This window comes from Salvelinus namaycush, chromosome 10 (assembly GCF_016432855.1).
Source record: "Salvelinus namaycush isolate Seneca chromosome 10, SaNama_1.0, whole genome shotgun sequence".
NCBI classification, from domain to species: domain Eukaryota; kingdom Metazoa; phylum Chordata; class Actinopteri; order Salmoniformes; family Salmonidae; genus Salvelinus; species Salvelinus namaycush.
Window position 1 is genome coordinate 17,583,180 of NC_052316.1, and position 25,760 is coordinate 17,608,939.

A 25,760-nucleotide genomic window follows, 5' to 3' on the forward strand; every position below is an offset into this window, starting at 1 on the left:
CTATGGCTTCCACTGGGTGTCAGCAGTCTATGTTCAAGGTTTCAGGCTTGTAACTTGCACGAATAAGAAAAAACAGTTTTAGTATAAGGACACCGGCTTGAAAATTCGTGTTTGCGCGGACAAAGACAAGACGCACCTGCTAAAATCGGTTTCCTATTGAACATACTTCTTTCCGTAAGAAATATTATAGTTTGATTACATGTTAGGGTATCTGAGGAATAAGTAGAAACGCATTTTGACTTGTTGAAACAAAGTTTAGGGGTAGATTTTCGGACTCCTTTCTTTGTATGTTGAACGAGTGGATTACTCAAATCGATGGCGCCAACTAAATTGACTTTTTGGGATATAAAGAAGGATTTTATCTAACAAAACGACACTACATGTTATAGCTGGGACCCTTTGGATGACAAATCAGAGGAAGATTGTCAAAAAGTAAGTTAATATTTAATCGCTATTTGTGAATTTATGAAACCTGTGCTGGTGTAAAAATATTTTGATGTGGGGCGCCATCCTCAAACAATCGCATGGGATGCTTTCGCTGTAATAGCTACTGTAAATTGGACAGTGCAGTTAGATTAACAAGAATTTAAGATTTCAACCGATATAAGACACTTGTATGTACCTAAATGTTTAATATTCATAATTTTTATGATTATTTATTTGAATTGCGTGCCCTCCAGTGTCACCGGAAGTTGTCCGTTAGCGGGACGCCTAGGCTTAAGAATAACTAGCTTTAATGGCAAGAAGGCTAAATATGCATACTTTATGGGACACCATTTTCCATCAGCATTTTCATATTTTTTGACAACTAGGGTTCATAAAGGAAACACCAAGTGTACCTTTAACCATTTATTAGAAAAGGTTACAATGCATAGTCTTTGACACTCCCTGATCTCTTTCACCTGTCTTTGTGCTTGTCTACACCCCCCTCCAGGTGTCACCCATCTTCCCCATTATGCCCAGTGTATTTATACCTGTGTTCTCTGTTTGTTTGTTGCCAGTTCGTTTTGTTTGTCAAGCCTACCAGTGGTTTTCCCCTTGCGCCTGTCTGTGGCTAGTTCCTGTTTTTTTAGTTTTCCTGGTTTTGACCATTCTGCCTGCCCTGACCCTGAGCCTGCCTGCTGTTCTGTACCTTGTCACACCACACTGGATTATTGACCTCTGCCTACCCTGACCCTGAGACTGCCTGCTGTTCTGTACCTTTTGGACTCTGACCTCTGCCTGCCCTTGACCTGTCGTTTTGCCTGCCCCCTGTTCTAGTAATAAACTTTTGTTACTTTGACACTGTCTGCATCTGGGTCTTCCATAAAACATGATAGTCTTGGCATTAGTGCTCTGCTCTTTCAGGGTAGCTCACTGCCAGAGCAAAGCATCATATAAATATGATAAAATAACTACAGGCAGTGAGCACGATATTCTATACCAAATTCCCTGAAGGAAGAAACACAGAACCTAGACAAGTGGAGAATGGGGTGGTGGGATATCAGAAAACAGCAAGCATAGTGAGCAACACCTAGTTAGAGCAGCAATGCAATGGCAGCAAAAGACACCCGGCATCGAGGAAGCACATGTAGAACTTGTCAACTTAACTAGACTCCATCAGCATTTCCCAAACTCAGTCATCAGGACCCCAAGGAGTACACGTTTTGGTTTTTGCCCTAGCCGCCCTGGACTACATGCAAGTAGAATGAATCTCATTGCTGTTAAACGCAGCACGAGGGAGAGCTCGGTTTATTGTTTAGAAATTGTATTGAAAAGTTTCTTATTTTTTGTTTGAACCTTTATTTAACTAGGCAAGTCGGTTAATCAAAAATTCTTACTTACAATGACGGCCTACCAAAAGGCCTCCTGCAGGGATGGGGGCTGGGATTAAAAATGTAAATATTTGACAAAACAAACATCACGACAAGAGAGACACCACAACACTACATAAAGAGAGACCTAGTAGCTCGCTAACTTAAGTTTGGCTCAAATGACATTTTATTTGTCACATGCTCCAAATACAACAGGTGTAGACCTTACCTTGAAATGCTTACTTACAGTTGAAGTCGGAAGTTTACATACACTTAGGTTGGAGTCATTAAAACTCATTTTTCAACCACTCCACAAATTTCTTGTTTAGAAACTATAGTTTTGGCAAGTCGGTTAGGACATCTACTTTGTGCATGACACAAATCATTTTTCCAACAATTGTTTAGACAGATTATTTCACATATAATTCACTGTATCACAATTCCAGTGGGTCAGAAGTTTACATACCCTAAATTGACTGTGCCTTTAAACAGCTTGGAAAATTCCAGAAAATGCTGCCATGGCTTTAGAAGCTTCTGATAGGCTAATTGACATAATTTGAGTCAATTGGAGGTGTACCTGTGGATGTATTCCAAGGCCTACCTTCAAACTCAGTGCCTCTTTGCTTGACATCATGGGAAAATCAAAAGAAATCAGCCAAGACCTCAGAAAAAAAATTGTAGACCTCCACAAGTCTGGTTCATCCTTGGGAGCAATTTCCAAACGCCTGAAGGTACCATGTTCATCTGTACAAACAATAGTACGCAAGTATAAACACCATGGGACCATGCAGCCGTCATACCGCTCAGAAAGGAGACGCGTTCTGTCTCCTAGAGATTAACGTACTTTGGTGCAAAAAGTGCAAATCAATCCCAGAACAACAGCAATGGACCTTGTGAAGATGCTGGAGGAAACAGGTACAAAATTATATATAGCCACAGTAAAACGAGTCCTATATCGACATAACCTGAAAGGCCGCTCAGCAAGGAAGAAGCCACTGCTCCAGAACCTCCATAAAAAAAGCCAGACTACGGTTTGCAACTGCACATGGAGACAAAGATTGTACTTTTTGGAGAAATGTCCTCTGGTCTGATGAAACAAAAATAGAACTGTTCGGCCATAATGACCACCGTTATGTTTGGAGGAAAAAGGGGGAGGCTTGCATGCCGAAGAACACCATTCCAACCGTGAAAAACAGGGGTGGCAACATCATGTTGTGGGGGTGCTTTGCTGCAGGAGGGACTGGTGCACTTCAAAAATAGATGGCATCATGAGGCAGGAAAATGATGTGGATATATTGAAGCAACATCTCAAGACATCAGTCAGGAAGTTTAAGCTTGGTCGCAAATGGGTCTTCCAAATGGATAATGACCCCAAGCATACTTCCAAAGTTGTGGCAAAATGGCTTAAGGACAACAAAGTCAAGGTATTGGAGTGGCCATCACAAAGCCCTGACCTCAATCCCATAGAAAATTTGTGGGCAGAACGACAGCCCGTAGCAGCATTGTGTGAAAAAAAATTACAAATAAATAAATGGGGGGTTGTCAATTCCGCAACGCAGTTAGTATCAGTTGTTTGAGCAATTACAATGCTATTTCTCTGTAAACAAATGTTCAACCTCAGCAATATTGTGGATTCAGAGCTATCTAGCTAATAGAACTCAAAGGGTTTTCTTGAATGGAAGCTTCTCTAATGTCAAACATGTAAAGTGTGGTGTACTGCAGGGCAGCTCTCGCGACCCTCTACTCATTTCTATTTTTACCAATGACCTGCCACTGGTATTAAACAAAGCATGTGTGTCCATGTATGCTGGTGATTCAACCATATACACATCAGCAACCGCAGCTACTGAAGTCAGTGTAACCCTTAACAAAGAGTTTCAGTCAGTTTTGGAATGGGTGGTAGGGAATAAACTGGTCCTGAACATCTCTAAAACTAAGAGCATTGTATTTGTTACAAATCATTCCCTAAGTTCTAGACCTCAGCTGAACCTGGTAATGGATGGTGTGGCTGTTGAACAAGTTGAGGAGACTAAATTACTTGGTGTTACCTTAGATTGTAAACTGTCATGGTCAAAACATATAGATTCAATGGTTGTAACGATGGGGAGAGGTCTGTCCGTAATAAAGAGATGCTCTAATTTTTTGACACTACACTCCAAAAAGCAAGTCCTGCAGGCTCTAGTTTTGTCTTATCTTGATTATTGTCCAGTCGTGTGGTCGAGTACTGCAAGGAAATACCTAGTTAAGCTGGCCCAGAACAGTGCGCCACGTCTTGCTCTTCATTGTAAATACTATGCATGCTAGTCTCTCTTGGCTAAGAGTTGAGGAAAGACTGACTGCATCACTTCTTTCTATAAGAAACATTAATGTGAAGAAAATCACATTGTTTGCATAGTAAACTTACACACACACTTAGCCCACCAGACATGCCACCAGGGGTCTTTTCACAGTCCCCAAATCTAGAACAAATTCAAGAACGCATACAGTATTAAATAGAGCCATTATTACATGGAATTCCATTCCATCTCATATTGCTCAAATGAACAGCAAATCTGGTTTAAAAAAACAGACAAAGCAACACCTCACGGCACAACGCCTCTCACCTATTTGACCTAGTGTATGTATTGATATTTAGGCTACGTGTGCCTTTAATTTTTTTTTTGATGTAGTTCTGTCCTTGAGCTGTTCTTGTCTATTAATGTTCTGTATAATGTCATGCTTCATGTTTTGCCTTTTCAGCTTGAATGGAGGATGCTTTATGTACAAGCCGGTCGACGGTAATGCACATCAAGCCTAGACAGAGACTCCCTAGGTTATATTAAAGGTAGACTCAGCGATATGACGTAGAAAATAAACAGCATAGTGGATTCATTTCCACAACTACTAGTGTTGAAACGCGAGGCTCAACTTCTCCACTGTTTTTTTATTTAACTAGGCAAGTCAGTTAAGAACAAATTCTTATTTACAATGACGGCCTACACTGGCCAAACCCAGACAACGCTGGACCAATTGTGCGCCGCCTTATGGGACTCCCAATAAGCCGGTTGTGATACAGCCTGGATTCGAACCAGGGTCTGTAGTGACGCCTCTAGCACTAAGATGTGGTGCATTAGACCGCTGCTCCACTTGCAGATACTGTGTGTGACTGAGAGAAAAGTCTTGCATCAAGCTCATCTCAATATCTGCGGTACTCGTAGCATCGTCACTTCGATGAGTCTATCTTTAACTAATTTACCGCCTGGTGATGTCACCAGACAGGCCAAAATTCCATCCCACCAAAACAGGCTGACATTTCAGGGAGTCTTTTCAAACAGCTCTTACACCAAAAGGGCATTCTCACCATTTGATAGTATTATTCCAACCTCAACGTGTGTAAATATATATACACTGCTCAGAAAAATAAAGGGAACACTTAAACAACACAATGTAACTCCAAGTCAATCACACTTCTGTGAAATCAAACTGTCCACTTAGGAAGCAACACTGATTGACAATAAATTTCACATGCTGTTGTGCAAATGGAATAGACAAAAGGTGGAAATTATAGGCAATTAGCAAGACACCCCCAATAAAGGAGTGGTTCTGCAGGTGGTGACCACAGACCACTTCTCAGTTCCTATGCTTCCTGGCTGATGTTTTGGTCACTTTTGAATGCTGGCGGTGCTTTCACTCTAGTGGTAGCATGAGACGGAGTCTACAACCCACACAAGTGGCTCAGGTAGTGCAGCTCATCCAGGATGGCACATCAATGCGAGCTGTGGCAAGAAGGTTTGCTGTGTCTGTCAGCGTAGTGTCCAGAGCATGGAGGCGCTACCAGGAGACAGGCCAGTACATCAGGAGACGTGGAGGAGGCCGTAGGAGGGCAACAACCCAGCAGCAGGACCGCTACCTCCGCCTTTGTGCAAGGAGGAGCAGGAGGAGCACTGCCAGAGCCCTGCAAAATGACCTCCAGCAGGCCACAAATGTGCATGTGTCTGCTCAAACGGTCAGAAACAGACTCCATGAGGGTGGTATGAGGGCCCGACGTCCACAGGTGGGGGTTGTGCTTACAGCCCAACACCGTGCAGGACGTTTGGCATTTGTCAGAGAACACCAAGATTGGCAAATTCGCCACTGGTGCCCTGTGCTCTTCACAGATGAAAGCAGGTTCACACTGAGCACATGAGCACATGTGACAGACGTGACAGAGTCTGGAGACGCCGTGGAGAACGTTCTGCTGCCTGCAACATCCTCCAGCATGACCGGTTTGGCGGTGGGTCAGTCATGGTGTGGGGTGGCATTTCTTTGGGGGGCCGCAAAGCCCTCCATGTGCTCGCCAGAGGTAGCCTGACTGCCATTAGGTACTGAGATGAGATCCTCAGACCCCTTGTGAGACCATATGCTGGTGCGGTTGGCCCTGGGTTCCTCCTAATGCAAGACCTCATGTGGCTGGAGTGTGTCAGCAGTTCCTGCAAGAGGAAGGCATTGATGCTATGGACTGGCCCGCCCGTTCCCCAGACCTGAATCCAATTGAGCACATCTGGGACATCATGTCTCGTTCCATCCACCAACGCCACGTTGCACCACAGACTGTCCAGGAGTTGGCGGATGCTTTAGTCCAGGTCTGGGAGGAGATCCCTCAGGAGACCATCCGCCACCTCATCAGGAGCATGCCCAGGCGTTGTAGGGAGGTCATACAGGCACGTGGAGGCCACACACACTACTGAGCCTCATTTTGACTTGTTTTAAGGACATTACATCAAAGTTGGATCAGCCTGTAGTGTGGTTATCCACTTTAATTTTGAGTGTGACTCCAAATCCAGACCTCCATGGGTTGATAAATTTGATTTCCATTGATCATCTTTGTGTGATTTTGTTGTCAGCACATTCAACTATGTAAAGAAAAAAGTATTTAATAAGAATATTTCATTCGTTCAGATCTAGGATGTGTTATTTTAGTGTTCCCTTTATTTTTTTGAGCAGTGTATATAACACAGAATAATCACGTTTGACTGCACTGGGCCTTTAAACAAACAAACTGTACTACTCCTCTAGGCCGTATGCTGTAGTCATGTTTTTGATGAAACTGTATAGTTTAGACATGTGGATGATGATCATGTTTTGGATTGTGGCTATATCTAATGGTTGGAGAGCACTTTGTTGTTATAATTAACACATTGCAGATATTATCATAGGCTACTGCCTTGGCTGCAGTTTGTACACCATACATGTGATAACTATGTCTCCATTACTGGGCGTTACAGGTTAGCTTATGCAAAACGCAGCTATAGATTTTTCAACTAACCTGCTCTTGGTGATACTGTCTTCGTTCTCGAATTGGAGGAAAAGGCTATCTTATAAATGTCCGTTTCCAGTTGCAGGAGGTTCTACAAAAACCAAAGAGAACCTAGAATTGTTAAATTCATGTGTTGCACTACGCAAAGAGGTTCCTTGTGTAACAGGGTTGGTTATGTTTCCACTTGCCACTGCAGACATACAGTGGGGAGAACAAGTATTTGATACACTGCCGATTTTGCAGGTTTTCCTACTTACAAAGCATGTAGAGGTCTGTAATTTTTATCATAGGTACACTTCAACTGTGAGAGACGGAATCTAAAACAAAAATCCAGAAAATCACATTTGTATGATTTTTAAGTAATTCATTTGCGGTCATTTTGGTGAACAGGGTGGTGTACTTAATAAACTGGCCACTGTGTACGGTACTTGTTAGATATCGGGGGCATCCTGGGATGTGCGTTTGTATGTTATTGCTGTAAGAGATGAGTTATGTAGCATGCTCTAATTGTAATGGTCGCATTTTCTAACTGCTAATTCACAGGTATTTCCATGCTAACAGACGAATCACGAATCTACAGCCATCAATATACTGTTGTCCTGCACAGCTGATGTACTTCCTTGTGTCTATCGTCAGGTACTTACATTTATTGTATTTTGTACTATTTTTGTCGTTATGATTTTTTTTATGACAAAAACCCAGTCTGATAATTTATGCAAGCGACATAATGCCCTTTAATAGAAACATAGTTATCACATCTCTGGCATACAAACTGTAGCTATACTGCCTATTTCACCTCACCATAGCCGACAATGACACACTTCAAAGATAGGGATCATATCAGAATGGTATGGTGTTTATGAGGGTGGCCAGGCCATAGCATAGTCTGTAGCAGCAATCCCTCCAGTGATGTATTTTTATTTTTGTCATAAGCTCTCAGCTGTGCCTGCCTGTCAGGGACCATGTCATCTGAAGCAGGGCAGGCTATAAGACACTTTCCGACACCAGTGAACGGAAATCAATTGCTTTCCATAGGAGAAAAAGGTCAACCCAGGTAAGACTCAATCTGTCATGTATGGGTTTTTAAAGGTTTGCATTATAATCTAGTTTGGGAATCATTTATTTGACAAAGACTATCTGTTTGTATATTACTCTTCCTCTGTTGATTCAGCAAGATGTCTATTTCTAGCAATGCTACATGGTCTATGCCACATATGCTTTAAATCGGACTGAACATGTCCACTGCCTCAGCATAAACATGCTATGTAACCCAATGCACGTGTGTACTCAGCTCTATCCTTGTAGCCTATGTGGTTTTAGAGTGAATTTTCAGTTGAAAATGTGAGATTTAGTCATAACCTTTACTAAGATGCTGAATACACAATGTGTTAGGAGTCTTTAAATATCTTGCAGTAGCAAAACCTCAATATTACCTGACTTTACAGGACGCAACAGACCCAGAACATTATCATCTGAGAGCCTCGGCAGTAATACAATCCTTTTCCAATATATTTACATTTCTACATTCAGTGATAATATATTTTGTCCCATGTTGACTTATTACTCTCTCCGTTTACCTCTAGTGTCATATGAACGCATTTTGTCCATCCAAAGTTTGAGTGAGGTTGAGAACCCATGGAAAAGCATTACTCTGAACCGTTGCATAGTGTTAGCCATCATCATTGTGCTTGTGAGCTCAGGCGTGAATGAAGTACATGGTGAGTGTTGAAACATTGTGAAACATTTGTCAATTTCTCATAACCTCAATGCATACAGACTAGCTCATGCGTCTGTTGTGGTTTAGATGCTCTGGATGTACTTCTAGAGGAGAATGATCTTACTCAGATGTTACTTGGAGGCACCGGTCTACAACCAGACGGCACAGCTCAGGTATCATAGCTTATTTTCTTCACGTGTCCCTCTTATAACTAACACAGTGAATAACAAATAATTACGTGCTCGGCTTTGGAACCTTATGTAATGATCCTGGGTGTTTCCTGTTCTCTCCCTGCAGCCTGCAGCCTCTCTGTGGGACAGCTTGCTGAGTTGGGGATCAGACGATGGAAGAAAAGGAAATCCAAAGAGAAGAGGGGGAATCTTGAGGATCAGAAATAGAGATGTGTCTGACAAAGGGCTGTTAAAGGAATGATAGAGCGATAACATGATGGAGAATGGTAAACGAGGGGAAAGAGGAGGATCGTACAACAAAATAGGAAAACATTTTCTGAAGGAATAATCAAAGTGTGTTTATTATATTGAAATAAGGATATATTGTAGTTAAAATGTTACTACTGTAAAAAAAAGTACATCACAATGATCTTAAATGCACCATACAGTCTTATCTGATCATGCATAATCTGTTTGCATAAATGTTCTTCATATTTAAAGGGTATACAGAAATCAATAAGATTAGCTGGTTTCTATCTCGTATTTGATGATCAATATATTCTTTCAGCCTTCAATATGATCATGTGGTGCAAATTGATAATGCACAAATTGTATTTGAAAGATCCAATGTGCACTGTGCCAATGAGTTTTCTATTTACATAGCTGAGTGACAAAATGTGTATTAAATCAGCTAATATTGTGGAGAACTAGATGTGATAATGTATTTACAATAAACAAAATAAATGCACTCGATGACCTAAAACATGCAATTCTACTTGACTTTTATTGAGTAATGGTGCAACAATGCAGGTGCCCTGGCCCTTTAATACCAATCATTGCACCACATGGAGGAGTCAGCGGCATCCACACTCCTTGGCCACCATGTTTGGTTTGTAGCAGATATTGGTTCCATGCTCATCCAACTCCACCACCTTGAGGTCCTCATAGTCCACAGGCACACAGCAGGGTGAGCGCTCCAGGGCCAGGCCACTCTGGATGTGGCTGTTAAGCAGGATAGCATGGTTATTCCCGTTGGTCAGGGGAAAGCTGCAGACTCCCTGGCAGTTGTAGATGGTGGCCTCAGGAGGAGACAGCAGGTATTTCTCCAGGGACACGGTGAGACTGTGCAGCCGACAGAGGTGCCGGTTCCCTGGGCCCTTCTGGCCTGCTCTGGTGGCCCGCTGCCCCCTCTCCACATCCCAGGCTCCCACTACTGTCTGCAGGGCTTTCAGCAGAAGCAGGGCTCGGTACTGCGTCTCACTGGGGCTCCCAACACCTATGTGAGTGAAAGAAAAAAAGGTTTAAATGACTTAGCAATTAAATTAATTCCCAGACATTTATCATGAATTTACATTGAGGCCTGCTCACCTGCTGGTGCTTCCTCGCCCTCTTTAGGAAGGACACAGAGTTCCTGGAGTCTCCTCAGTCTGTCCATACCTGCTTTGCCCACCTCCTCCGCCCTCATCTGGATCAGAACCTCCTCCAGCCTCTGCCTGAGCACCTCCAGTAGGGCGGGCTGCAGGGACAGCTCCCCGCGATGCCCCTGGAGCACAGAGCCCTGTGTGGGGAAAGAGAACAGGGTGGGAGCTGAGGAGTTGAGCAGCCTGGCAAGGAGGGTCTCACTGGACGACACCCCAAGGGACAGGGGGGGAAGAGAGTCCAGAGAGTACAGAGGGACCGAAGCAGCCCATGGTTGTGACTGCGTCTGTGGTGGCATGACGTCACTGAGGAACTTCTGCAGCTCACACAGAAACGTGTAGGTCCCAGAGGGAGCAGGGGAGGGACTCAGCTTTTCTGTCACTCTGAGGAAGACAATTACACTCATTTAAGAATCTCTATGGCTTCAATCACTTAAAGAAAAAGACAGTAATAGGTGCCGCATTTGAAAAAAGACAAAGCTAACTGACCTTTCATCAGTTCCTCTATTCGTTGAGAAAAGCACCAGGGGAATGACACTGACATCACTTCTTGTTCCGTCACCAATCAGGATACCTCGTAGTTCAGAAAGCTTTTGTCCTGCCGAAAGGTGAATAATCTTGAGACATGCTGATGGAAGGAAAGCATATTAACTTGAACGCGATAAGCTGTTATTACCTGTCTCTGGTGTTTTTGTGTCAACATTTAATCTCCATTTCAGTTGACTTTTGCCCTCGGGTTGCTTTCCTGTTAGGATGAGGAACTGTGTTCCTTCTGAAATGCATACTGTCTGGGAGAAGTGGGAAAAGGTGGAGTCAGATAATAGCAGAACATCAAAAACTAAAGAAACAAAGTGTCACCGGCCACATTATCATGATGAGAAATGCATCATCGTGATGATGTGGCCAGTGACACTGCTTCTTGAAAGCACAATATCTTGAAAACTTGACAGCTGACATACAAAACATTTGCGACTGTATCAACAGTGGACTTTTCCTTTAATGGTCTATAAACATCATGGTAAGACAAGACTTGTAAAATGTGAGAGACAAGTAAGAAGTTCAGGAATGTTGTTCTTGAGCAGGTAATGAATTCAAACCTGTTTGTAAGGCTGCAGAGAGTGACTGGTGAAAGTGATGGCACCGAGCGCTCCTGTTCTGGGGTTTCTAAAGGCAAGGAGCAGTATGGGCTTGATATTGGAGAGGGGAGGCCGGGGGAGGTGGAGGGTCAACACAAGACCCCCTCCCTCCACTTCACCCTCCATGAGCTCTGATAGACAAGACATAACATCCCATTTCAGTACATTCAGAATCATATCCATATCTGTGCCATACCTTCAAAGCTGAAATCTGGAAAGAGACAAAAATGTACCTTTGGTTGGGTGCCAAACATGTAGCCCATGTTTCTCTTTTTTGGCTTCTTCAGCTAGTGTGGATAAGGCAGGTACTGGAGCACCATCAGAGTGTGAGCAAACGCCAAATCGAGTCAAATCCTCCTTTCTCAGGTTGCTTTCCTGGCCCCAACCTTCACGAAGTGCTGAAAGCATATCCTCAATAACCTCTCCATGAGACGGTATCCTTCCGAAACATGGAGTGTCCCCAGGTAGGTGAGGAGCGCTGGGATGGGAGTTTATGGTCTCCTTCACTGTTAAGGCATTCTCTCCCAAACCTTTTCCAACCTCCATTGAACTGTTGTCTCCTTGGATGAAAGAACAGACTAAATGTAGTCACAGAAGGCTGTATTCCCATAACAATATTTGGACAAATGTTTAATTTGATGGCCAAAAGATGATGACCTTATTCAGAGATGAAATTGCATCATTCACAATTTGATAAATTAAGTTACAGAAAATTCTAATAAGCAGTTAGTTAATGCAATTAACAAATAGAGCACAAAGTAAAAACTGTGCATTACAATGCATACAATATTTTCTTGCAAATGCTAATGAATCCATGTATGGTCACAGCTATGGCCAGGTCCCAGGCATACAGATTCATATCAAGGCAACAAGTTACAAACAGCAGTACGGACAGTGTAATTGGGATGGTGAATAGTGTGACTGACCTGGCCCTGTTCCTGGGTGGTCTGGTGTGGGGTCCTCCTGACACCGGCTGTCACTCAGTCTGCCCTGGTGTGGCAGAGTGACCATTGTGCTGGGCAGCAGCAGTATCAAGCAGAATATGCACCATAGCCTCATAGTAACCCTGTCTGTCCAGTCACGTCTGGATCGAACACTTGTTTTGGGTCAGGTCAGCGAGGGAGATGGGTTTTATGTAGTACACCGCCCCTCTTTCAGCTAAGGAGGACAGGCTGCCAAATACGCAGCTCATACTATGTGATGTGTCCTTGAGAAACTATCCTATGTTGTAAGATGTGGAGGGACAGTGAATGCTGCGAATACTACGGTGGGTTGAGATAAGGCTAGGGAAAGGAAGCACAAGACAGACAATGGAGTGTTTTGTGTGTGGCAGACAGACACCTGCCCTCCCTGTGGGTGAGAAAAGACTGGAGATTGAAGCACCTCAAAAAAGGGAGGATGTTTGAAGGAGACAGAAAAACCATGCGTGTAATGACATTTCTATAAAGGCCTTTCATAGGTAACGTCTGGTCTATTACAGTATATCAACACTATCTTATTGCTTCTGTGTCTTGCCATTTCTTACATAGTTCTTCTTCAGGGATGATCAACTAGATTCAGCAGCGAGACAAAATATACACAAATTACGAAATCATTTGTAGACTGCAAATTGACCGCAAGAAGCCCAAACAGGTATATTTGATTAAAACATGCTAATTTCACACTTTGCGTAGGAATACTTTACAGACTTCCAAAATAATAAATACAAGAGAATGCTTAGGAAACTTGGGGGCCAAATTCGGCCCACCAGTTGTCCTCATAAAAGTAGCCATTTGTGATGCAATTCTAAGGATGCAATTGCAAATTGACGATTGATTACAGACACGTTGGCTTTAAAAAGTTCTCTCAGCAGTTATTGGACTAAGTACAGTGGATCGAATATGGATGTGCTGCATGCCAGATGGATACAGAACAAGTGTTGGCTAAATAAGAGCTCTTGACGGATTAAAGGATCTATGGACAGACTATGAGATGCTGCTGTTGAGACTTCTCGGGTTGAAAAGTGCCTCACGGCCTTGGTTTCATGGAGAAATCCAACAGCTGCAGCTTTGTTTTGCACACGATCAAGGTCGTTCAGTTCAGTCTGTCCTGCTTGGTGGACAACAGCGCCAAGTGATAAAGTCAAGGATTCACAAATCATCCACTAAAAATTACAAGAATTGTTTATCATTTCTAATGGCTTGAAAACATGCACGTAACATTGCAGAACACTATTTCAGAGAGTATTCATAAAGATGACATTGAATGTTGAGTTATTCCACCAATAGTGGACATTTTGGACTTAAATGTGTATTCCCCACTAAAGACAGAACTGAAGAACAATTCTCAAAACACTACTGTCCATCTTTGGTCAAAACCGTGATAAGCCTAGCTTTAGTACAGAATGTACCAGAACTACCATAATGATAGTAGAAAAATGACACTCATCCCACCCCTACATAGTCTGAATCATTCACTGATAACAAACTAAAATATCATGCACCATATACAAATCCTACAATTTTTTGAATAAAATCACATTTTCAACATGCAAAATATCACCAATAAGCAGAGATGCAAATTAAATACTTTATAAGAAACCATTTTATTAATAATTATCATAAAAAGGCAAAAAAACAGAAACAAATTTCAATTTGTCATTAAACATCTAAGATAATAGCACCAACACCAAACAAGAGTTCCCATGACAGCCCAAGGCGTTTTGGAAAGTAGGTTTGCTGTTATTGCACCTCAAATCTGCCCTTAGTTCTACTGATCCATATGTGGAGTTAAAATTCAGTCCAACTACACAGCATTCTCCCTATGTAGGGATCACAACACTTAAAAAAAGGACATTAATTCCTTTTCAGAGAGAGGGAGTGAGACGAGGCATTTGTGAGAGTGTAAGAAGAGGATTTTCCACGACATTGTCAGACCAGTCGAACACAAAGCTGCAATCTTTTGCTGGAGTGGCTGGATGTGTGCGACAGTGAGAAATTGAGGAGACAAACATACATCTTCGAGGAAGTCTGTCAACTCCAAGCACCAATATGAATTTTCAAGTTACATCAAAATATAAGAGGTCCCTGGTCCTGAGTTAGGGAAAGAAATAATGAAGTCACAGTTTATAGATAAGTGTGACGTATACAGTAGTGTTATATCGCTTCAAGATATCTGCTATGTTCCTGAGAGACCTTTGGCAGGATTCAGAGTCTTGTTATGTGAAACAGTCTTAACTGTAAAGTTAATAGAGCAGTATACTGCACTACGGTATTAAATATGTATCCAAATTTGCCAGAGATCATGTGTACTTCTTTAGGGGACGTATTTAAAATGGGGTACATTGAACTGTTCAAACCTGAAGTAACAATATTCACTACACAATATTATTCTCTCTCCCACACACATTGCCACTCCAGCCAACTAGGAAGTATATTTTCAGATGGGACATTAATAATAAGTCAACAAGCGAGCTTGTGTTGAAGTTTATTAAACCTTTCCCTCCTCTAGCACAACAGGAGAGGAAGTGTATTTAATCAATAGCTGCATTTTCCTTGTTTTAAGTGTAGGAGAGCACCGTACTGTCTGTCTAAGAGTATTCCAATTTGATCTGAATCTTATGTCATAATAAAAGCATCATTGATACCAACTGCAATTATATCAAACAATAAAAAAAACTATGAAAACATCAACAATAACAGTAATTACAAAAGACCTGTCAGTGCTGATAACAGGGGACTAGCTTCTCTGGTCATGACTGACATGAGCAAATCATTGTCCTCATTCCTGATTGCAAAGTACTGTTGTCTACTGGACACCATTGTGACTATAAAGCTGTGATGTCTTATTTCTCCTCAAGGACACAGATGAAACAAACAAAACAATGAAGATAAATGAATATCCTGCTTCACATCCTCAATTAGTAAGGACTGACAAATGACAATCAGATCAAAATGGAGCCTGGTTGTTGCAAACCCACGTAACACATACTAGTTATTCTACTACCAGTTATATTGGAACAATGAACTTGTAATTACAACAGATGTATTATGCTCATACTATGGGAAGGAGGCGGCTTTAAGCCATATCCCAGGACAGGCAGAAGTGAAAGATGAGATTTGGCTTTTGGATGCACCCAGAACCTTATCTGAAATCAGTTTTTATGGTTGAAACAGCACCTTCTCTTTTCTAGTTTAAAATATTTTTTACAATGACTGAAAGGCATGTTGTTTCACAGAGTAGAAGTTTCTCCTTAAAAAGCATGAAGTAAATCTGATTACAATCCAGAACAAATCAAGACAGTCTAGTTGCAGTACAAATCTCTCCCTCTGTATGTGTTAACCACATAATAGTAGAAGCATAGAGTTTCTCTGTGTATATCAGAGGAGATGGTGCCATGTGACTGGCATGCCCTCATTGACACTGAACAGTCATGGTGTTTCACTCTATTAAGGCCCTGGTTTAACAACTCTGCACTGCTGTTTCCCTTGGGTCCAAGCCCAACCTGTTTGACAGGCTGTAGATGTGGGTCACACATCAGCACCAAAAGAAAAAAAAACATACAAATATAATACCCCAAATCAATCTAGGCATTTCTTATTCACCTACACACCATTCTTAACACAAACGTATATGTACAAAACACAGCGTCACATGCATTTACAAATAGTCCTGAACAATTTGCAAGTTTCTGAAAGCAAAAGGGTGTTTCGCAGTATGCCAAAAATACTGTGAAAAATCACATCTAATGAGAGCTTTACCTGTTTTCATAACTCTGAGTCAGCCGTAGGTTGAAGATAGCTTTATCAAATCGTGCAGTGACTACAGTTGTACACTAGGCTTAAAACAATTCAATTGGATAATTACATTTTAAATACGAGAAAGAATGCCAGAAAATAGCATTTAAAATGTCACTGTGAACAAGCACCAAGTATTGACAGTTATTGATGTTCTTAATATTGTATAAATAATATTAGGCACAGTCCAGAGTTATACAGATTGTAGCACCATTGATTTCAGACTGAGTCAAGTACACACTTAAACCTATTGCATTCTACACTGTTACACATGTTTCAGGAAAACAAAAACAAAACTTTACAAAATGGAGAAACTTGACAGCATAAATATAATAATCTAAATTATACACAATTATACAGTCAGAGAATGTCTCTTATTCACAGTACAATACTGTTTACAAAAATGAAAAATAAAATCCAATCAAAAGCTGTGAAAATGGCCCAGTAGTTGTTAGTCATGCATTTCCCAGTGTGTGAGCGGTGTTTGTATATCAGTGTGTGCAGGTTGAAGTGGCTGCAGAAAGCGCCACTACAGTGTTAGTGGACAACAGGTGACACGTACAGACAGCATTTCTACCCAACCCTGTGAACTCAGTGAGATATGACTCCAGAGACTTGCCTGAATACAACACAAACAACATTTGAGTCCCAAAATTACACCTGCGTTTTCATCATCATATCAGTGTTTCGGCAGGGATAAAAAAACATAACAAAGAAGCTTAGATTAAGAGTAGTTGAGATTCCTACTTGTGAAGAATGCACATTGCGTTGCGGGTCCCTACGCTCTAGCACTCCAGCTGGCTCTATAAGTAGTGATTATAAACGGACTGTCTCAGTAACTGAATCCTGTTTCCGCTTTCTATCCTCCTGTCCTTCTGCTGTTCACATCATACATGTTGACGCACAGCTCAGCCGGCAGCACTTAAGTGAATGAGAACCTCGGGGCCTACTATTTCATTTCCAGACACGAACGTTATTCATATAAATGATCCTTTGACTTGACAAGGACCATAATTACACCAATATAACTAAGAACTTTTTACTCTGGGCTGACAGCTGACTATAGTGCTGTCCCTGCACCAGGGACATTGTAACAGGGTACACAGATATTTTACCCAGTGCATTTGAACCAACAGCTTCCCCCTGTTTTATACTGTAGCCAAAAGCTAATGTGTTCAAATTATATTTCATTCACTGAACAAATGATCAGGGTTCAAGGTTAGGTAGCAGGGTGCTAGAGATGCTGTGAGGCACAGCTGCATGGTCCCTAGTCCTGATCAGAGCTGGGTTAGACTGGTCTAGCGTGTGTGTGATGGTGTGCGTGGAGGGTGAGGTCTAATATAGCACCCGGTAGTCAGATAATGACAGAACAAAGAGGAGAGTGCGGTCTACTAGGATGACAGACCCACACGAATCTCCCACTGTACACACTGTCTGCCTTTACAAATATAACAGCATCAGTGATATGTAAAACTACACTGCTGACTGACTTCTTCTGTAGTCAAATGTGTGAATTGAGTCTTTAACAAATAACTATGTATATTTAGTAAATCTTATTAGCACCACGTTACATGGTGACAGTGATGTACCTTTACAAGTTACTGCCATGGAAACAGTGCGTTTCATGTGTCACTATAATGTTAAGAGTAGGCAGCATGCCAATTCATTAAGGATGGGATGAACACAGCCCAGTGATTACTATTAGCCTCAACCCACAACACAAACACCCCCGTGACCGCTCAACTCTGCTCAGGACGCCATGCTGCCAGTGTGTGTCAGCGTGAGTTGCCGAAGCAGTGTGTGTGTGTGTGTGTTGAGTCCCAGTACAGTGGCGGTTTAGCAGGCTTAGGAGCACCAGTGAGATAGTAGAGTCCATTGGTCCACACCTGTCCATTTGCATAGGTTACGTTGGGTTGAGGTAGATATTCTTCAGTTACCTGCCAGGCAGAGGAAAGAGCCAGGGTCAAAACCAAATGCTGGCAATTAGCATATATAAAAGCAGGACAGGAGACTGCTCCTGAAGAGTGGATTTGTCAGAGTTAAAAAGCACCAAAAACACATGTTTAGATTTTAACAGGTATTGTTATGATTTATTCACAAACCTACAATAATAATAAATGCCATTTAGCAGACACTTTTATCCAAAGCTACTTTTAGCCAAAGCGTCATGCATCATACATTTTTCGTATGGGTGGCCCCAGCGGGAAAGAGGAGTATAACTTACCTTGTTAGAACTGAATAGCAGCTTTGGAAGCACAGGAAAACCAGGTTGTCTGTGTGTCTCTCCCTACCAGTCCCCTACCTCTCCCTCTTATCCCTCTGATTGACCCAAACCCTCCCTACAACATCCCTCACCCTATGCCCTATCTAGGCCGGGAGCCAGGGTGCTGAGAGGACGACGTGTAGGAAGCAGGCAAGCCCAGAGTCCTCCACATGCTGACCCCACCTCCTGAGCTACTGGCCTGGGTTGGAGGGGGCAGATGAGGGGGGTAGTGCACTGTGAAGCTACGAGAGGAAGGTGAAGAGGGGGAGACAGAAGCAGAGGAGGAGACCGAGAGAGAGGAGGACTGTGCTCTCTGTTGCTGGAGGGAAGAGGGGAAGGCCTCAGAGCGAGACGAGGGACTGGGGTCAGAGGACGATACCGAGGATGAGGAGACGTTGAGATATGGTGGTGGAGGGGGCAGGGAGAGCGTGGGGGGTGGAGGGGTGTGCAGCACTGTTTGGGTGCGGCTGTGCTGGGAATGGTAGAGGGGCAGGGAGGAGGATACAGAGGCCAGGAAGGAGGAGCCTGACTGGGGGGTGGGGTGTTGGTGCTGCTGGGAGGAGGAGAGACTGAGCAGAGAGCTGAGGCTTCCTGAGGCTGGCAGCGCAGCCCCAAACTGATGGGAGGACACTGAGGGCACCACGTGGTGAAACATGCCTGTGGATTAAACAGCGAGAGACGGAGAGATGGGGGAGGACACAGAGAGAGAGAGAGAGAGAGAGAGAGAGACAGACACTCAGCCAGGATTTGCATAGCGCCAAGCGAGTCTTACAGACAGACACACAGAAAGCAAACAGAGACATGTCACTATAAAATGGTTGACTGAATCAACTGTTATAGACCAAAGGCCATTCCTCTGAAATGAACTAAATGTTTTGTGCAAATAAAACAAGTCTAATCATAGTGAAACGTCTCTGAATTACACACACATGACCAGCAGCATTAACACCAACACCCAAAGAAAATGCAGATCAAGTTCCTTTAATTAATTACTAATCACTGTAATTTGTAAATACTTCAGAGTATTACAGTATAGCTAACCAACACAGACAATTGTAGGCTATATCACAGTATACAGATTGAAGGGCATTAACCATGCCTGTGGCCAAGTATATCATTCTTAAGATCTGCTCTCTTCAAAATGTTAGGCATTTTCCAAGGGTGTCCAACTCAGCATCTGTACAGCCAGTCCATGGCAAAGCAAAGCAGCAAGGGCGTTCAGACAGGCATCAGGACAGGGCTCCCACTTACCTGTGTCCATCAGTATGCCTCTCCGATTGACTTCCTCTGTACCACTGTCTAACACACCCAATCTGAGGACTCTGATCTCACTCTACCCCAAACCATACCCAATGGTGCTGCTGAATGGAAGGAGACTGGTTAGAGTGGGTGTGTCAGTGGGCCTCACCTGCCAGCCCAGCGCTGGAGAAGCTCCCCAGGGAAGAGTGTCCGTTGACCAGGCGCGGGGCCCCGCTCACCGAGGTTCCGGGCGTCTGGGTTCCGAACAGGGACTGGAGGACAGAGGCACCCCCAAGGGGGAACTGGGCCCCCAGGTAATGTCCCACAGAGGCCCCTGAGGCTGAAGATACAGGGCTGCCCCCCACCTTGCCGCTCAGGATACCCCCGCTGACGGCTGCAGAGATGAAGAGGTTCTGGCTGTTGCCCATGCTGCTGGATGTCTTCAGCTCCCACTCACCCCGGGGCTTCTGTTTGGGCATGGCCTGCCTCTCAGAGCTGCTTCCTCCATGGGCCCCTGCCCCCGGCCGGCCCCCAGACTCCTGGCTAAGGAAGGGGTTAAGGGGGATGTCCTGAAACCCTGAGGGCTCACCCCCGGCCCCCTCGCCCCCCCTCCTCTGCTGCTGCGGTTTGTGATCAGAGTCTGAGTCCGTACCCGTGCCCCGCGGCTCTCTCCCTGTGCCAAAGGGGGAGCCCCCTTGCCTCACCTCGGACAGGGGCTGTTTGAGGTCGGAGATGGGGGAGAAGGTGGATTTCCACTTGCTGTTGGATGAGGAGGAAGATGATGAGGAGACCTCACTTCCTGTGCTGTTACTGCTGCTGCCTCCTGACTTCCTTCCTGTTAACCCAATAGAGATTTTATTTTTTTTAAAGAGCAAAAGAAAAAGCACAGTAGATAGCTGACAGTGATGTTAATTATGCAGGCTTCAGCAGTCACATTTTTGGACGTTCCTTACCGCGCTCCCTGTCCCCTGATCTGCCTGGCCCATCTCGGCTCTCCAAGGAAATAGTGGCAATCTTCCTTTCAATTCTAAAACAAGACAAATTCAAGAAAATTCAACTTCAAAAAATACTCTTCTGTAGAAATGAGTGAGCAACCACATGTTTTTTTTTGCTTCACCGTTTACTATACCTTGAGCTGGAGCTGTCAGCGGGGTAGCCAGAGTCGTCATCAGAGCTGGGTGCGGAGGAGTAGCGTCCTGAGCCATTCATCTCCAGAGGGCGTTCTCGCTTCAATACGGGGGGCTGGTCCATGTCTGGACCACAGGGGCTACATCCAGACTGCTCCGGGGAAGAGATGGCAGCGATCTCCAGAGGCTGGTTAATGTTGTTCACCTGACACAACAAACACAGAAAACAGGGTTAGCCCTAACCCAGGGTTTCCCAAACTCGGTCTCGGGACCCGTTTTGGTTTTTGCCCTAACACTACACAGCTGATTCAAATAATCAACTAATCATCAATCTTTGATCATTTGAATCAGCTGTGTGTTAAGGCAAAACCCAAAATGCGCACCCATTGAAGTCCCAAGGACCGAGTTTGGGAAACCCTGCCCTAACACTAAAGCTACAATATGTAACTTTTTGGTCGACCTGACAAAATTCACAAAGAAATATAAGTTATAGATATGTCATTCTCAAAGAAAGCAAGTCTAAGAAGCGGTAGATCTGTTCTATGTGCGCTACTTCTATGCTTCCGTTTTTAAGTTTTGTTTTTGCATCTTACTTTCGGTTTTGTACACCAGCTTCAAAAAGCTGAAAAAAACATTATTTTTGGTTATGGAAAATATATTTCACACTGGTTTGGATGGTACAATGATTGTCTACTCTATACTTCCTTGTTTTGTCACAAACCGAAATTAGGCGAACTATTAGAATTTTAGAAACCAGGAATTGGCGGAGAGATTTCTACATTGTGCATCTTTAGCCTACAGTTAAAATATGTATTCAGTAGGGCCTAGATATTAAGGAATCAAACATACAACTCGTCGCAAGTACTGCACTGCAACCAACTTAGCCATTGAAGCCGTGTACCACGTTTTAAAGAACAGGGAAGCAACCTGAACTTAGCTCGACTCACCATGGAGTTGATGTTGAGTGGGGATCCTGATGGGTGATTGGTGGAGCTGAGCCCAGGAAAGGACTTCCTCTTTGGGGAGCCACTGGCAGGTTGAGCCCCCGTTGAGCTGCGCTTCCTCCTCCCACGCTTGCGTTCCTCCTGAGACCCATGGCCGTGAGAGTTTGTGTGCTGGGAGCCCGGCGAGTGGTGGTGGTTGTTGTGGTTACTGTGGCTACCTAGGTGATGCTGGCTCTGTCTGGCCGAGCCGAGGCGGAGGCGAGACGCGGCGCCCCCAGAGGAGGAGGAAGACGACGAAGAGGAAGAAGAGAAGAACATGCGGCGTCTGGACTCGCTGTCCTGGGGCTCCGAGTCAGACTCGCCCTGGCGCTCGGCCCCGTCCTCAGGGAGGATTCTGGGGGTGCCGTCAGCATACTGGAGGACCCCTCCGGTGCTGAGGGGGGGGCTGTGGCCTTGTGTTGGTCCCATTGGAGGGGCACCGTGAGGGGGAGGGGAGGGGGCAGCCCCTTCCTGGTCCTCAGAGTGAGAGCCTCCGTTCATCAGCCCTAAGCTAGAGGAGTACCCTGAAGAAGAACAGAGGGGGTTGGACACTGGTCAGTCATGATATGTCTCAACACATGCAGGATTCAATGGATGAGATCAATACGGTAAACAAGGTAATAGAGTGTATTTGGGACTGCTTACCGTTGGTCTGGCCTGTCTGGGACACAGGGCTCGGTGTGCTCCTCTACAAAAACAAACACGGAGCACTTGAATCAACACAGTGGTTTATTACAGCAAACATGACCTTACTACCCAGTCAGAAATCTACCTGTAGCCCTGCCATTCTCTAAGCCAGTGGTTCCCAAAGTCAGTCAGCCTTTCAACTTACTCTGGAAAGCTGTAATCATAGAATGCACAAGGTGCAACTTCGAAATTGGATAGTGAATCAACAGTTTTCCTCGTGTCATGTCAGTCATTGCAGACCTTCGTGAGCTACAGTATTTATAACTTCAAAAATATCCAGATCAACTGTCCAGAGTGAAAACGTTTGGGAACCACTGCTCTAAGCCAGAGTTATAGGAGACATATGTACCCACCAGTCTCTCTGCTCGGCTGGGCAGCACCACACTGGCCAGGGGGATGCTAACGGGGAGTTTGCTGGGGTGCACCGTGCTGAGGGGGATACTGATGGGCAGGCTGGTGATGGCGTCACCCTGACCCCCTGCTGGACTCTTCTCCTTACCCCCCTGGACATCACACAGACACACGGGAGGACCAGTCAGACAGACTGAGTACATACTGTGTGTGAGTCAACAGGGTAGGCTGTGTGTCAGTGTGTGGACAGAGGACAGACAGTTACCCTCTCAGCACTCCTGGGTGTGTTGTTCTGCTGACTGTCTGATGAGTTGGGAGACAGGCAGCTCAGTTTAGCGCCTAGTGGAGAGGTGATGGCGCCCATATCCCCCCTGCAGGAGTAGAAAAACAGTCAGGAATACTGTCCTCAACAAACATGGAACACATCTCCATGTTTTCAGGACAATCTACTGTCAGTCTGTTGATAACTAACCTGAGACTAGAGTCCTGCATCGGGTCGGATACCCACGGTTCCTCGCGGTTGATCCGCAAAAAAAAAAAAAAAATCAGCTGGCGGGTGGAATGAAAACATTCTTTCAACCAGCGGGTCGGCTCGCGGTTCAGAACAATTATACTGCGTTTAACGTTTTAAATAAAGATAATATTTTTGGGGAGCTTGTTCTGTTAAATTGTGTCTTGTGAATTCAATTAGGCTATGTTAGTGGTGAGGCAGACAAGCCTAGGCTACCAGCCACGCAGCGAGAGAGTGGAGCAGGAACTGTCCATTTGTTGTGTGGTGCTGAAACGTTCCTAATTTGTCCACGTGCAGAGCTTATGTTCCCTTCTGCCGCACAACGATACATTGGCAAGTTTATTTTCCCGGACTCCTAGCTCACGGGAAAATGGTTAACGTAACAGGAGAAATAAAAAGGTTAAGATGAATACACCATCGTGGAAACAGGTGCTGCACGAGTGAAATCCTCGGTTTTGGAGTCATTGTGGACAAGGAGGACAACAACCCAGTAGATGGATGCACAGCCTGCAAAAGTGCAAGCAGGTGTTTGTTAACAATAATTCAGTTAATTATTACATTAATTCAGGCTTTCGTGCATTTAGACCATATACGCAGGAAATGTTACACCTGTGCGGCTGGTAAAAGTTTGAGTAGCCAATAGCCTACTAAATAAATGTAGCCTATTTGATTCTGGGAAATGTTCATTTAAGTTTCAATTTAACTACTTGATTATCGAAACAATATTGAACGTAAAGGTATTGTTGTGTTGGCAATAGACTTACATTAGATAAGGAATAAGGAGGTTACTTAGAAAGCTCTTTTTCAAAGTGATTTGAGTTGTCAATGTGCCGCATCGCATTCTGCATAGTTTCCTTTTATAACCATTTTTAATAGACATAAATAGACACAAATGAATTCATGCAGGGAATGGGAATAGTCTACAACTCTGTTAGTTGTCGATGTTATTTTGGCGGGTCACGGATCGCTTCTCGGAACAATTCTACGCGGATGGGTCAGGTTGCGGAGAAAAATCTGTCCTGATGTCGGATATCGGGTGAGGCTCCGAATTGATGTGGCCAGCGCGGGGTGGGTGCGGCTCCAAAAAACGGACCCGTGCAGGACTCTACCTGAGACCAGTGAAGCCCAAGCCTCTGAAGTGTGCAGTACTAGAGTCCTGGTTCAGGTGTCTGCGCAGGGCGATCTTGGCTGGGGAGAAGCGGGTGTAGTCAGGGAGGGGGTGACCCAGCTGCCTGTGCCGGGCGTCCGGGGTGGGGGGCACGATCTCGTGGTCAGGCGAGATGGGCAGGTAGCGGGAGAGGAGCTCTCCCTTGGTGCCCCTCCTGTCGAAGCAGGGCGAGGCGGTGCCATTGATGGACAGCTCGGGGCTGAGGCCGGCCACGACCAGGCTCAGTTTGGGGGTGTCGTGGTCCAGGGTAGGGCGAGGGAGGCCCTTTCGGTAAGGGGAACCCTCACAGGGACTGTAGGACTTGAGCTGGAGCAGCTCCTGTTGTCTCTGACTCTTCTCCAGCTCCACGATGCTGATCTGAGAACCAACACCAGGGGGAGCCGTTACACAAGGTAAGGAATAGGAACATCACTTTGCTAACAAAAACTATGCTTCACAACAACAGTAGATGTCCAATTCCTCCACTGTTTCTAAGTTTGTCGGTAGAGATAGGTGGAAGAGAGAGGAAGGGGCACAGAGGTGTGTACCTGTAGCTCGAGACAGTGCCGCTGTTTTTCGGAGATCTGTCTACGTAGGGCCTGCTTCTCCTTCAGCAGGCTCTCAAGACACAGAGAGCTCCAGTCCAGCGTTAGCTCTTCACACCGAGACTTCAACTGAAACAGACCGTTATAGTTAGTGAGTTACAAGTCTCTGGCTATATGTCTGACAGAATGCCCAACACGCAGATCAACCCCAATGTGAAAAGGGCCAGAGATGGCACCCAGGAGTAGCGAGGTTGTCTCACCAGGAACAGGCTGTGGTCCCTCAGCTCGATCATGTCTCTCTCCAGCTGCTTGGTCTGCTCCTTCAGCTGATGGTTGTGGGCTGAGATCTCCTTCTGGGCCTGCAGCAGGTCCTCCACAGTTAGGGCCTTCACTCCCAGCTGAGGGGAACACAGAGACAGGGTAAGACGTTTGGCGATCGAGTACACTCCCAACATTGGCTTCTCATTACCAGCTGGTTTCATTAGACATTCACCACGTTATCTGCCTACCTCATCCAGTTTGGTGTGGAAGAGGCCTTTGATCTTCTCTTTATGGGTCTGACACACAGTCTGCAGCTGCTCCGCCTGCCCAGAGAGCTCTCTGTGTTTTAGCTGCAGAGGTGG

At 44.5% G+C, this 25,760-nt stretch overlaps 2 protein-coding genes and 1 long non-coding RNA gene across 5 annotated transcripts in view; 1 reads left to right on the forward strand and 2 right to left on the reverse strand.

Moving 5' to 3' along the window:
- The first annotated feature begins 7,610 nt into the window (after positions 1-7,610).
- Positions 7,611-9,721, forward strand: LOC120054781. The gene is made up of 6 exons (XR_005477637.1): positions 7,611-7,704; positions 8,002-8,122; positions 8,514-8,555; positions 8,652-8,786; positions 8,873-8,958; positions 9,083-9,721. It is a non-coding gene; the product is annotated as an uncharacterized LOC120054781 (long non-coding RNA).
- On the reverse strand, positions 9,295-12,651 carry LOC120054780 (muellerian-inhibiting factor-like). The gene is made up of 7 exons (XM_039002399.1): positions 12,436-12,651; positions 11,743-12,069; positions 11,471-11,640; positions 11,050-11,161; positions 10,863-10,971; positions 10,324-10,757; positions 9,295-10,231 (listed from the first exon to the last, which is right to left on the reverse strand). Exons 1-7 carry the CDS (start codon positions 12,566-12,568, stop codon positions 9,810-9,812), a joined length of 1,707 nt encoding a protein of 568 aa, XP_038858327.1. The 5' UTR covers positions 12,569-12,651; the 3' UTR covers positions 9,295-9,809.
- Positions 12,652-14,074: 1,423 nt separating this feature from the next.
- LOC120054782 (histone-lysine N-methyltransferase, H3 lysine-79 specific-like) overlaps positions 14,075-25,760 on the reverse strand; it is a 30,257-nt gene continuing 18,571 nt past the window's right edge. For 2 of the 3 annotated variants that reach the window (XM_039002401.1, XM_039002402.1), the window contains exons 17-29: positions 25,647-25,748; positions 25,398-25,535; positions 25,141-25,266; positions 24,555-24,970; positions 23,200-23,305; positions 22,937-23,086; positions 22,542-22,584; positions 21,861-22,420; positions 20,916-21,118; positions 20,740-20,813; positions 19,956-20,621; positions 18,509-19,204; positions 14,075-18,221 (exon numbers count right to left, since the gene is read on the reverse strand). In XM_039002401.1, coding sequence (XP_038858329.1) covers positions 18,648-19,204; positions 19,956-20,621; positions 20,740-20,813; positions 20,916-21,118; positions 21,861-22,420; positions 22,542-22,584; positions 22,937-23,086; positions 23,200-23,305; positions 24,555-24,970; positions 25,141-25,266; positions 25,398-25,535; positions 25,647-25,748 — 3,141 coding nt within the window. In that variant the 3' untranslated portion in view covers positions 14,075-18,221; positions 18,509-18,647. The remainder of the gene's footprint in view (positions 18,222-18,508; positions 19,205-19,955; positions 20,622-20,739; positions 20,814-20,915; positions 21,119-21,860; positions 22,421-22,541; positions 22,585-22,936; positions 23,087-23,199; positions 23,306-24,554; positions 24,971-25,140; positions 25,267-25,397; positions 25,536-25,646; positions 25,749-25,760) is intronic. The other variant, XM_039002403.1, reaches the window with a different exon arrangement.

Bases quoted from the DNA above. Each gene is read 5' to 3' on its own strand.
- LOC120054780 (XM_039002399.1), bottom strand. From the start codon at position 12,568: ATGAGGCTATGGTGCATATTCTGCTTGATACTGCTGCTGCCCAGCACA. The intron at 11,641-11,742 runs GTACATTTTTGT...CTTGTCTATCAG, and splicing joins TGTTTGGCACCCAACCAAAG to AGCTCATGGAGGGTGAAGTG. The intron at 10,972-11,049 runs GTAATAACAGCT...ACCTTTCGGCAG, and splicing joins CACAAAAACACCAGAGACAG to GACAAAAGCTTTCTGAACTA.